The 12,862-nt window shown below is 32.2% G+C and overlaps 5 protein-coding genes across 5 annotated transcripts; 4 read left to right on the top strand and 1 right to left on the bottom strand.

Annotated features, from left to right (window-relative positions):
* Positions 1–813: 813 nt before the first annotated feature.
* cgd5_3340 (putative vacuolar ATP synthase subunit d) lies at positions 814–2,052 on the top strand (the record flags this gene model as incomplete). The annotated part of the gene is made up of 1 exon (XM_626260.1): positions 814–2,052. A coding segment is annotated over one exon (1,239 nt), but the record flags the coding sequence as incomplete, so codon positions are not given.
* A 458-nt stretch (positions 2,053–2,510) lies between these two features.
* Positions 2,511–3,143, top strand: cgd5_3330 (hypothetical protein with 5 transmembrane domains; the record flags this gene model as incomplete). The annotated part of the gene is made up of 1 exon (XM_626259.1): positions 2,511–3,143. The coding sequence occupies one exon, from the start codon at positions 2,511–2,513 to the stop codon at positions 3,141–3,143; it is 633 nt and encodes a 210-aa protein (XP_626259.1).
* A 436-nt stretch (positions 3,144–3,579) lies between these two features.
* cgd5_3320 (hypothetical protein) lies at positions 3,580–3,909 on the top strand (the record flags this gene model as incomplete). Its single annotated transcript, XM_626258.1, has 1 exon — positions 3,580–3,909. The coding sequence occupies one exon, from the start codon at positions 3,580–3,582 to the stop codon at positions 3,907–3,909; it is 330 nt and encodes a 109-aa protein (XP_626258.1).
* Positions 3,910–4,083: 174 nt separating this feature from the next.
* cgd5_3310 (WD repeat protein) lies at positions 4,084–5,208 on the bottom strand (the record flags this gene model as incomplete). The annotated part of the gene is made up of 1 exon (XM_626257.1): positions 4,084–5,208. A coding segment is annotated over one exon (1,125 nt), but the record flags the coding sequence as incomplete, so codon positions are not given.
* A 910-nt stretch (positions 5,209–6,118) lies between these two features.
* cgd5_3300 (large protein with 4 PHD domains) lies at positions 6,119–12,373 on the top strand (the record flags this gene model as incomplete). Its single annotated transcript, XM_626256.1, has 1 exon — positions 6,119–12,373. The coding sequence occupies one exon, from the start codon at positions 6,119–6,121 to the stop codon at positions 12,371–12,373; it is 6,255 nt and encodes a 2,084-aa protein (XP_626256.1).
* Positions 12,374–12,862: the final 489 nt, after the last annotated feature.

Genomic DNA, 12,862 nt, shown 5'->3' with positions numbered 1-12,862 from the left:
GTCACTCCCAACCTTTATTTTTGGTAATTAATAATATATTAATTGCCATGACTGTATTAATATATGGCGCCGAGATTTTCCCGGTTTTTTTTATTATGAGAATATAATTATTGAGCAAATAGACAAAATAACAAAGATCTTTACTTTATATGATATATGATTTTTAATACAAAAAAATTGATGCAAAATACCATAAACGAAATATATTTATTGGTTGATGAGGATGATTATTAGACCTACTGTAATAATAACATTTAACGAATTAACTAAATAAAGTAACTTTCATATTTAAGTTTTAAAATATATTATCCATTCTTACGTACTTTTCCAACATTTCCTGTTTTTTTCTGTATTATAATCGCCATATATGTTAATTTCCTTGTTATTTTTCATTTCTTTATTATTTAGATTAATGTATGGACTTATATTTATTTTTAAAAAAAATCCTCAATCAAGAGAATTGCATGTATTATTATAGTTAAAGTTGCACAATTTGAAACTAGTCCAAAAAAAATAATAATAAGAACGGGACGTAAAAAAACGAATGAAAACTTTTACTAATAAAATCAATCAGAAAAATATGATATATATAATATAATTCAACTTATGGCTTATTTTAATGTAAACAGGAAAAAAAATCTTTTAAAATCGTTTTACCTCCTTATTCCCATATTGATTTTGCATTTTTGATAATATAAAAAATGCCATACCGGAAATTCCCGCCAAAATATAGATGGCGCCAATGTGGCCGCTAAATTAATGCGGAAAAGGCTATTATGTTAAGAAAAACAAGAGGGAATTAAAAATAAATAAGAAGAAAAAAGGCGTGAAAAAGGAGTTCTATTATTGAGTACTAAATTCAAGATGGAACTTTTGACATTTAACTTAAAGGATGGGTATTTGGAGGCAATGGTTCGAGGGTATAGATCAGGATTTATAACAATGGATGAATACCACCTAATTGGCCAAGCTGAAACTTTGGAAGACATGAGAACAGCACTAGAAGAGACAGACTATGGTACATTTATGCAAGATGAGCCACTTCCTCTGTCAGTGAATGTGATAACTCAAAAGTGTAGAGAAAAATTTGCTCATGAATTTAGGATGTTACAATCTCAGGCTTATGAGCCATTGGGAAAGTTTTTAAATTACATTACTTATGAGAAGATGATTGATAATGTGGTAAATTTGATCCAAGGTGCTTTGAATAAGAAGCCAGCAGAAGAGCTTCTTGCTCGTTTAGACCCATTGGGATATTTCCCAGAAATAAGAGCTTTTGTTGCTTTAGATTTGTCTTCATCTTTTGATGAGCTTTACAAGTCAATTCTCATTGAGACTCCAATTGGACCATACTTTGATGAATTTTTGACATCCTTTAGTGGTGAAAATGAGGATGTTACCTCAATTGTTAAGGAAATGGATTTAGAGATTCTCAGAAGTTCTCTTAAGAAATCTTGGCTTGAGGATTTCTATAGATTCTGTCAAACTTTGAATCCTACATCTGCTGAAGTTATGAGCCATGTCTTAAAATGTGAGGCGGACTTTAGACTTCTTGCAATTACCTTAAACTCACTCAATTTTAATTTCTCGAGTGCTTCTACATTATATCCAAGCTTTGGTTACTTATATCCAGAAGGCACAGAACAAATTAGAAAGGCCTGGAATGATACTCGTGTAAGAGCTGCTTTGGAGCCATATTCAAAATACAGTGCTCTCTATGACCAATGCAAAGCATTCTATGTTAATGACACTGCCAATGATTTTGGACTTGCTGATGATAAGGATGAATCTACTGATAAGAAGAAATCTTCAAGTCACAAGAATCTTGCTGATAGACAATTTAAGAGTTTAGAAGATTTATTATATGCTGAAACTGTCTCCATGTGTGAGCTTGTTTTTGATCAGCAGATGAATTATGGTGTATTTTATGCCTGGGCCAGGCTTAAGGAACAAGAAATTAGAAATCTTACTTGGATTGCCGAAATGATCCTTATGAATAGAAAAGACCAAGTTGATGCTATTGTTCCAATATTTGCTCCTCGTGCCAGATAATTCTTTAGCATAGTTCAATCAATTTATTTTATCCCTTTTAACATATAAGAATAGCTTATTAAAATTTTTTTTCTAAGTCTACAATCTTTATGTAATCATCTAAACTCAAAACTCTTTGAATTCTAAATTAACCTAATTCTTAATTATCTAGATTATAATAACATTACTTTACTTAAAAAAGAGATTGATACAATGCTTCTTGCTTATCACCAACCCATTGGTGCACTGCTTGTTCCCCATATTCCCCAGCTCGCCTATCTCCCATTCTCCACCTCCTACCAAAACCTATGCACCCCTCACCTTCTTTCTTCTTAGCCTTTCTCTTCTTCAGAATAATTTCTGTGCATGCAACTGTTAGCGTTGAGCGCCAAGTAGTGGCGCCCAACGCATAAATCCAATAAGTATTAATGTGAGAATATAGAAAAGTTGGCTTGTAAAATAACAAGAAGAAGAAAAAAATGTTGGTAGTGAATAATATTCCGCCAGTAACGAAGGTCTACTTCGCTATCTCAACCTTATTGATGGTGTTATGCACTCTAGATATTATTTCACCCTTTAATTTGTATTTAAATTGGCTACTTGTGATCAACGAATACCAAATATGGAGACTTGCAACTTGTTTTTTCTTTTTTGGAACATTCAGCCTTCACTTCTTTTGGAATGCCTATGTACTTCTATATTACTGTGCGTCTTTGGAAGATGTAGTTTTCCACAGTAGACCAGCTGACTTTCTTTGGATGCTAATAACATGTTCTTGGATGCTTCTTCTCCTTTCATATTTCTTTGGAGCTGGATATCTTTTTAGTGGAGCAGTTATCAACGTAATGACTTATATTTGGGGAAGAAGAAATCCATCTGCTAGAATGTCGGTTTTCATATTCACCGTAAGAGCTCCTTACTTGCCATGGGTATTAATGGGTATGGGTTTAGTCATTGGATGGAGACCTTGGGATAACTTAATGGGAATTATTGTAGGACACACCTACTACTTCTTTGAAGATATTTACCCTTTAATGCCAATTTCTAATGGTTTTCGACTATTTAAGACCCCCAAAATTATTACTAAATTAATGAAACAAGAACAAAATTAAAAGGTAAAAAAAAACAATAAGCTGGTAGCTTCTAAAAATTTAATGATTTAAATATATATATATATAAATATATTCATACATAGTTTGCATGTAATGCATGCAAACTATGTATTAAAGCCTAAATATTCCCAAAATGATTCTATTAAGACTTTTTTTAAGGCTATTTTAACAAAAGCTAGCTATTGTAATTTAACAAATCTCATATATTCTAAGTTAAATACTTTGATACACATCTCCAATTTAATTCCTAATGTATTATTTTTTTAATCTTCTTTGATTTAACCCTCAATATACTCTCTTAAAATTTTTTCTCTATTTAATTCTTATTCATTTACCTTGATTTACTTTTAAAATGCATTTAAATTAATTCCAAGTTTGGCGCCCAGTCTAAAAATAATGCCATGTATAATAAAAACTTTAATTTATTAAATTTAGGATGATATTTCCCACATCCCATGGAAATTTACTTAATCTAAGTAGTTTACTTGTAAGAAGGTCATTTCTTACAAGTAACTCCAAGCAATTTCTTCATATATTCAAATATTTCAAAAATTCCAAGTTTAATTTAAATAAGAAATCTGAAATTATTAATGGTGACAAAATAGCAGATCAGGCTAGAATGCAAGAAAAACTCTGGAAAACTTTAGTTCCAGAGAAATACATTACCTTCAATTCTTCTTCATTCTTCTTTCTTGCTGCATTGACTCTAGGATTACATCAATATAATGTACAAAAAGAAAAATCCAAAAATAGTAAACAAGACTAAAATTCAAGTTTATCAGTTTCTAAAAGACATCCAGAATTCTGGAATCAACCAAAATAAATAAAAAAAAAGTTCATATTTTGAAATATTGTCAAGTTAAAAGAACAGTTAAAGTTCAAGTTATACTATAATATAGATCAGATATTAATTCAAGTAAATAAACTACCAGATTATTATCTACTGTTTTAAATTATCCTTCTTTTTTGAATTATCCAGCTTAGATTTCTTAATGACCTTCAGTTTTTTGTTACCTTTGGTTGGAGTGCTAGACAAGCAACCTTTATCAACTATGGATTCTGAGTTTTCCTGGCTAGTTGAAGGCAAAAATAAAGACAAAGGATCTATTGGGTTTTTGTCTTCAATTGTCATGCAAGTGATTCTATTATCAGAATCAAGTATATCCATAATTTCAAGTTCACATAAACTATTACCAATTTCTTTGTTAAATTTCAATTTAAAGTTAAAAAGAACAAAAATACCGGAAGAATCGCATGTTACTAATCTTCCACATATATTAGAATTACCAAGATTTTCATCCTTGAGATGGTTATAACCAATAATACAAATTCCTTTAATTCTGTTTCCAAGATGTGGATTCTTAATTTCATCAGAAGTTGTTTTTGAAACTGTGAAGGTAATTTCCAAATTTATTAGACATTGTTTAGTTACTTGAAGAATTCTAATTAGTCCATTGGAAAAACCAACCAAAAAGATTTGATTTGTAATCCAACAGAAAGAAGTTATTTGTGAAGGCCCAACTCCAAAATCAGTAATAGAATAACTTAAATACCAATCTTCCTTATCAGTTATATTTGAAATAATAAGCTCTCTTTGAGAAAGCACAGCATAATAAGTTCCTGAAATATTAAATTTTATCAGAGTAAAAAGTCCATACCTTCTATTCAAATTTTGACCATTTTTTTCCATTCCTGGTACAGTGAATTTGGCTGCTAAATTTCCTTCTATGAGGTTTAACATGCATATATTTCCTTCAATATCTAAAGTTAAAGCAAGTTTCAATGAAGGATGAAAATCTGCTGAAATCGGAATACAGTTATGAATATCATCAAAACTTTTAATTGGATCCCAATTTGAACATCTCCAAATACATACAACTTTATCCTCTCCACACGAAATTAAGTATTTATAGTTCCAAGACAAACATACATAAGTCACGCTACCCTGATGTTTAGTCAGCATTCCACTATCACATCTGGTTTTCAAATTGTAAATCCTCATTGTCTCATCCGTACTAGCAGTTACAAGTATATTTCCTTTGGAATCCATGTCTTTAATACTAGCCTATAAGTTAATGAAATGAAGAGAAAATTCTGGTAAAAATGAAAAATATTATGAAAATCTAACTTACAATGTGGGCCTTGAATGCAAAAACCATATCAAATATCCCGTTAACACCACTATTCTTTTCTTTATTAAGTTCCTCATCCATATCATCCTTTGCATCCTCCTCTATACGTTCTACCTTTTTACTTTCAAACTTCTTATTTTTACTCGAATAAGGCCTCAAACTTAAACCAATTATTCCACCATCATAAGTCCCTTAAATATTAAAATATTGGTGTCAAGTTAGCCTAAATCTAAATACACGTCAAAAACGACTTACCTCCAACCACAAGAATTTCCTCCTGTGAGCTCATGGAAGATCCAGAAATTCCCACTAAACTCTCTGTCATATTAATATATCTTCAGAAAAATTCAAGGTTCTTTTTATGGAGAGAATTTCTATACAAATTTTCTAAATTTCAAACCTTGAACAATTTTTGCTATGCTTTTTAGATTTTTTTTTTTTTTTATTATTCCCGTGATTTTGCCGCCAAAATTTTATGACATGATATATTTATTTAAATAATTAAATACCGGTAACCGGGTATATATTAAGTCAGGGCAGGAAAAATTGAAAAAATAATCCAGAAAAAAGAAATTTGATAAAAATCGGAATTTTACGTAGAAAATTTACAGATTTTGTGGAATTTAGCTTTCTTTTAGTACAATAGACGGAATTATTGGTATAGCCTAAAGGTTTTGGAAGAAATACTATAAGAAAACTTAAAGCTTTATATTTTGAAAGAAACTTGGTTAATATATATAAATAAATTAACAGATAATATGAAAAAGTTACTTTAAATTGATGTTGGATTAGAAAAATAACAACTAAAGGTTTAGTTTGAGACGACTTGAAAAAGGTTTCAAAATGAAAACCAGGGACCAAAAGCCTAGCAGAAACAGTAAATCTGGAATCCAAGCTTTAAACTTGGAGAAGGAAGCAGCTGGCTTGGAAATTAATCACAAAGAAAATGACTCAGAAGAGCGGAGAGTGACTAGATCTATGAGAAAGAGTGGAGAAAAGGTGGTTTTTTTGGATTCTGATGCTAATCAGGATACAGGGAATAAGTATGTCACTGCTGACACAGGGGTCAAACAGTCTCACATTCAGACGGATGGAAATTCTACTCATATTCAGGAACATGAAACAGCTACTACTGTTGCTGTTACTACTATTAATGATTCAAAGAATAGTCTCAATAATTCTGCTCAGGTTACATCCAATTCTTCTGTGAAACGAAAAAATAAGAAAGTTTTACGTAAATCGAAGAGAGGCCGACATAAGAATAAGTCAAAATACAAGATTGAATCAACCTCTCTTGACAAGGATGGTGATAAAATTGGCTCACAAGCACGAAACTTAGATAATAGAATAGGAAAGGACACGTATTCTGTGAGTGAACTGGATATGGATATAACCTCTGTAACATTAATTAACGAAAACTCTACAAATACTCCAACTTCTACAGGTGGATCTTCAAGAATGGCTAAAATTGGTTGGAGCAGGTTTGACTCCTTTTTTAGAAAGATTCCAATGGGAGCTAAAAAGGATATTATTTTAAAAACTATTCCATCGAATCCAGTACAAAGAAAACCAATCATCCAAGAGTTGACTACTCTTGAACAGACTCTTTTTACAGATCCCCCATGGGGAAAGATAGGGAGAGCTAGCCCCTATGTTAACAAGGCAAGCCTTTCATTACCACCAATATATATGAAAAGTTGTAGTTTGGATGCTATTGTTGACCTTGTTTCCAAATCAATTCTCAAGAGTAGAGGTGGTAATCTATCAAAGATGCCTCTAGAAATTCAGAAACCTTATTTTCTTTTATTTAAGCTCCCTAGAACTCTTTCTTTAGTTGCTTTGGAGCCAAAATCGCCATTAGAACTTGGTATTTCAGAAGATGATTATCTTGAAACAGATTCCGTTACCCATGATCATCACATATTTCCTAAAAATGCTTTCCCAGAAATAAATTCAGCAAATACGAATCTTCATATTCAGCAAAGTCAAGAACCACACACATTTTCTCATATTTCTAAAACCGATATTCAGAATCAAAAACTTCAAGTTCCTGATATTCTGGATCATTTTAATGTTAAATGGGATATTCTCCAAACTCTTGATCTGTCTTATTATCAATTCAAGTATATCGAGAGATATCTTCATGATGTGTTCTTTAACTATGATCAAAGCCACAAGAAGGTATTCTTTACTCCTGCTAAAATCAACAATAAACAAGATTTGTATACAGTTAACATATTTGAGAAGATAAAGAGTAACTTGAATGAACTTAATTCATTAGTTAACTTAAATGTATCTAATCAAATAAAATCTCAAAATACCGTTCAAGAAGAAATCGACAATAATATGTTTTTAATTCAACAACCAACTAATAATGGCCAAATTGATCTTGAAAATCTTATTGATGAGTTCAATATTATGAATAATCCTTGTGAAACAAATTTATCTGAAACAACTAACACAAATATTAATACCAATAATATTAACAACTCTTTAACTCCAGTAATAGGAACAATTATAGGATCAAGTCCTTCATTACAGAATCAGAATACATTAGAGACTCCCTTATATAGGGAAGATGTATGGGGAACTTACAGAAGTTATGATCCTATTTACTGGTGGGTTGATTTTGTCCTACCATCAGTAAATCCTTATATTTCAACATATTCTGACCAAAAGGTTTACCTTCATAAGAATGGTTTGAGTTATATAGATGCTCCCAGTTGTGTTGAATTAGGAGGGTTATATTGGTTAGATCCTTATAAGCCAATAAAACTTACTAGGGAAGTTAAAGATAAGGACAGATTCAACATTAATGCACAAAGTTTAGAAGAAGAAAAGAAAAATATGGAAGATACTGATTCTGTCCATCAAGAAGACCTTAAACAAGAATCTGATACACTTTTTATTCATCCATATATGATGAATGATTTTGTTGATCATAAAGATTTTAATTTTGTTGAAGCAAATCTGGAAAGATTTCTCCCAATATATAATGAAATTATTGACTCTATTGCTAATCTTAGATTGAAGATCCAGAACAGAATTATATATGAAAACGAAAATAATGTTAGAATTACTGATATCCCTTTCATTTGGATGAATGTGGTACAAAGATACCAAATTGTTAATTCTTGGAACAAATTAAAGTTTTTCCTGGTTAATGGTTATAAGGACTTATATCCAGCATTTCTTAGACAAGCTGATGCATCTAAAAAGATGGAATCAGATCAAGATCAAAATAAAGATCTTGAGATAAAACCTAAGGATGAAAAGAAGACCAAATTATCCAAATTTGATGCTTTATTAGAGTCTAAAGAAAAGAATATGCACTTAACAAATGTCTGTTCCATCTGTTTTAACTGGGAAACTGATACTTTAAAACCATTTGTTGAATGTGTAAGATGTGGAGTAGTTTCTCATGTAGCCTGTTATGGAGTCAATATTCCACTAAATGAACTTCTTGACTTTTATGGTTGGCTTTGTGATCGATGTGAATTTGAGAAGAAATTTCTAGGTACCCAGTATCTTATAGCTTTCAATCCAGGAAGTATTTCTTGTGTCTTATGTTCTCATTCAGGAGGAGCAATGAAAAGAACCAATAAGGATGGAATTTGGGTCCATCTTGTATGTGCTATTTGGCACTTACCATTGGTTACATGCGAAGATTGGAAGAATCTGAGTAACTGGAATGTCGATAGAGTTAAAAGGAGTTGGACAAACAAAAGAATAGGAAAGGAAAACAATTCATCTCATGCACTTAGTCTCGGTAAAAATGGTACATCTAGCTCTAGTATTGATATTTCAGGGACAGGAATAGGAACTGGGATGGGAACAGGAACAGGAATAGGAGCAGGAATAGGAACAGGAGCAGGAGCAGGGACTGGAGCTTCAGGAGTTCCTGACTTTGGACAAAGATCCACTTCTTCGGTATTTTCGAATCATACAGATTCAGGCAAACTATTAAAACTCGAGTCAATTAACTCAGATTCTGGCACTATTGAAGATGAGGGAAGAAATTTGACTCCAATTCAGAATCAAAATCAGAATCTATCTCTACCTCAGGAAGAATCCTTTGAAAATAGCTCTACTGGACCTCAACCCATCTTAGATATGGATCATGAAACTCTTAACAATAGTTCTCCAAGATGCGTCTTTTGTAGAAATGACAATACTTTTGGACTTGTTAAATGTGATCATGAGAATTGTATACAACTTTTCCATCCAATTTGTGCATGGCTTAACGGAGTACAAATTGAGGTTGACTGTGATCCATGTTATTCCAGAGGAGAAACTTTGGTTGGATACATTCAAGGATGGAGAAATGTTCAGGATGAGGCTCTACAACTTGTTAATATACGTTGCTTTTGTTTGTCTCATATCAGGAACAATGGCAATATCACCAGAAATCTTGATGAAGAGGTGAATCTACGTAAGAAAAGATACATTAATAGAGATATGTTCCCTGATTTATTTAGTAGCAAGTATAATCAAAAATCTAGTAGAAGCTCACAAATTGGAGTTATTCAACGATCTAGAACTAGATCTATTTCTAGATCCAAGTCTTGGGATGTTACAAGTCCAAACATGACCAAAAAGAGTTCATGCGAGATCTTTAAACAAAACCAAGTATATTATTGCAATGCTCTGAACCCTGATAAATATGATAGAGATATTTGTAGTGTCTGTCTTAAATATGACTCAACAGATTTTCCTTCGAAAAGAAAAGTTCCTTTGGATACTAATAATGGTATAGTACGGATATCAAGCTCTGGAGAGGAATGTCATGATTCTAACTTTAGCATTATTTTACCAGAGAGAACTATATCTGATAATGAAGGGGAAGAAGAAGAAGAAATACTTGCTTCTAATATATTAGTGAGCTGTAAATGCTGTGGATTAACTGTACATTGGAGTTGCTATGGTTTAGGAGAGAAAATGGAAAGCATTAATGACTTTGTATGTCAGGCTTGTATTAAAGGAGTTAGACCCGAAAACACATCCTGTATTCTATGTCCAAGACGAGGAGGTGCACTTATTGAGGCTCAGGGAATACCTCAAAACCACATTGGAAGACCAGGAGAAAGAACTCAATTTGTACATATTATCTGCTCCTTGTATACTCCAGGAATCTATAGGCTTGCATGTGGACAAGTCTATGGAGCAGCAAATTACTTAGGAATGACATCTTTGGTTAAATTACAAAAGGATGGAACTATAAGTAAAAATAAGGGAACATTTGTGAGAAGATTTGGAGGTATTGAAGGATCTGTACAACAATTTCCTTTTAGAGATATAAGAAACGAGGAACAGTTCATCTTGGAGCAATTTTCAGATCAAGACACTTTAGAGATTCCAAGCGTATATTGTTGTATATGTAAAAGCAGTTATGGAGTAAATTTGGCCTGTAATCATCCTGGTTGTACAAGAACAGCTCATCCTCTTTGTTTGAAGTTATATGGATGTTATATGGAAACAATTGCTGAAATAGATGAACCTATACAAATGAATGATATGCTTTTAGATAGTTCAATTTCAGGAAGCCAAGGATTATATAGGAATCAATCTAATGGAGGAACTTCTAATGTATTGTATGTTTCTCCAAATTGTCAACCTCCAAATTTGGATAATAGTACAATAAGAGGGTCAGAAATAAGAGAGAACTATTTTTCTCAGAAAGTTTTTTGCCCAGAACATGGGAAACAAATGGGAAAGTTAAATCCTGGTGGAAAGTTATTACATTCAACTTTATCATCTTTGAAGATTGTAAGTAAAATCTTAGGAGATCTTGGTCATTCTGAGAGACTTAAAAGACAGCTTTTCACAACACAATTGGATATAATGAATAAAGAAAATCCGATTTTCTCACCTCTAATGATAAGAAATATCAATGCTTTAAGGATTTATTGGGATTACTATTCAAGAGGGATTCTACAAGAGTCTGTTAAGATAAGAAATGGGACAATAAACAAATTCAAGGATAACCCTAAGAATGGAATTCTAATAAAGCCTTTAATTTCTCAAGGTGAATCATTTATTTCAGGTAATTATAAGTCACCAAAAAAGGTTCAACAACAATCCAATTCTGTCTTACAATACAATCAAACAACTCCTTGTTCATCTTCTGGTGCTTCTATTAAAGCTACAAACCTTAAAAGAACAAGATCATCGGGAGAAGCTACAGAGGTTCCTTCTCTAGAAGATGCAATTAAAGAGGCTAGAAAACAGAGAGAAATTTATAAGAAAGAATTAGTGGCTTCAGGAATAGTTGTAAAGAAGAGACCACCTCCAAATAGAAGTCCAGCAATCCCTTTCTCTAGACTAACAGATGCTGAACTTAAGGAAAGTGCTTTGAACTGTTTAAGAGCTATAGGTAGTTCGTCAAGATTAGCTATGAGCCTTATGACTACAGGATATAACAATAACTCTGAATCTAATAACGGGCAAATGAACATAACAGAAAACGGTTCTCAATTCCAATCAAATGGAGATCCATCTCAAGCTTCCACATTAACTACTGGTGTTCCAACGATTAGATCTTTTTGCATTAAGCAGCATAGGCATGATTGCTTTAGAAGGAGGCTTGCGGAATTCATTATTTATCCTCCACCAGTAATGGACCACAGAAGAAAAGCTTTAAGAAGTCTTACTCGTCAACTTAAACAATATGGAGTCACAGCTGAAGAACTGATGGCAAGTGATACTCCTCTTCCTTTAATCAAGTCAAAACCACCATCCCAACATCATTTTAATCAAGGAGTTATAGAACCTGTTCCTAGTCACTCCAATATTAATTCTTCAGTAGAAAATTTCGGAGTCCCAGTTAACACAACAACAACTACGACTACTACTACTATTACTAAAATGAATACAAATAACATGTCATCCATTACTTTTAATTCCAGCATTGATCATAACAGTTCAGATTTGGCAGCTCAAACATTGGTTGCTACTCCTTCCTCTACTATTAGCTACAATAACAATAATATGAATAATGCATTTATTCCAGCCAATGCAAACGCTACTGAACAAGTTCATGATCAAGAAAAGCTATCACATACTGTAAATCCACAGTCTGAACACAATTTATACTTTTAGTATTTAAACCAGTCTACAATTCATATAATGCCTTTATTTTTGGCATTTGTATCACTTAATTTTCATGAAATGGTTTCTTTTTGACCATTTTAGACTTTTATTAGAATATTTTTAATTAATTATTTAAAAATGATCACTGCTCGACTTTGTTTCTTTGCAGTCGTTATTTTCTGATTGTTCTTCCACTTATTTATACAAAATTGAGGTTGGCGCCCAACTTTGATATGGCGCCAAAATGACATTTTACTTTGGCTAATTTACGTAAGGGAATAAGAAATCAGTGAATATATTAAATAAGATTTTACTTATAGTGAGGAAATTTGTGGTGAAAAAAAGAAGACAACTATTTAATACTTTTTTATGTGTGAGTGAGAGGATGATCTGGATACTTTTTACCGTGTTAAAGCTTATTTTTGCAGTTTCCCCAATGCTCTGTATAGCGTTTATTTTTATTTTGAATGGTGGAAGGGAAAACGATTCATCTTTGGC

Source organism: Cryptosporidium parvum, chromosome 5 (genome assembly GCF_000165345.1).
Source record: "Cryptosporidium parvum Iowa II chromosome 5, whole genome shotgun sequence".
Classification (NCBI taxonomy): domain Eukaryota; phylum Apicomplexa; class Conoidasida; order Eucoccidiorida; family Cryptosporidiidae; genus Cryptosporidium; species Cryptosporidium parvum.
This window is presented reverse-complemented; position numbering and strand designations above follow the sequence as displayed.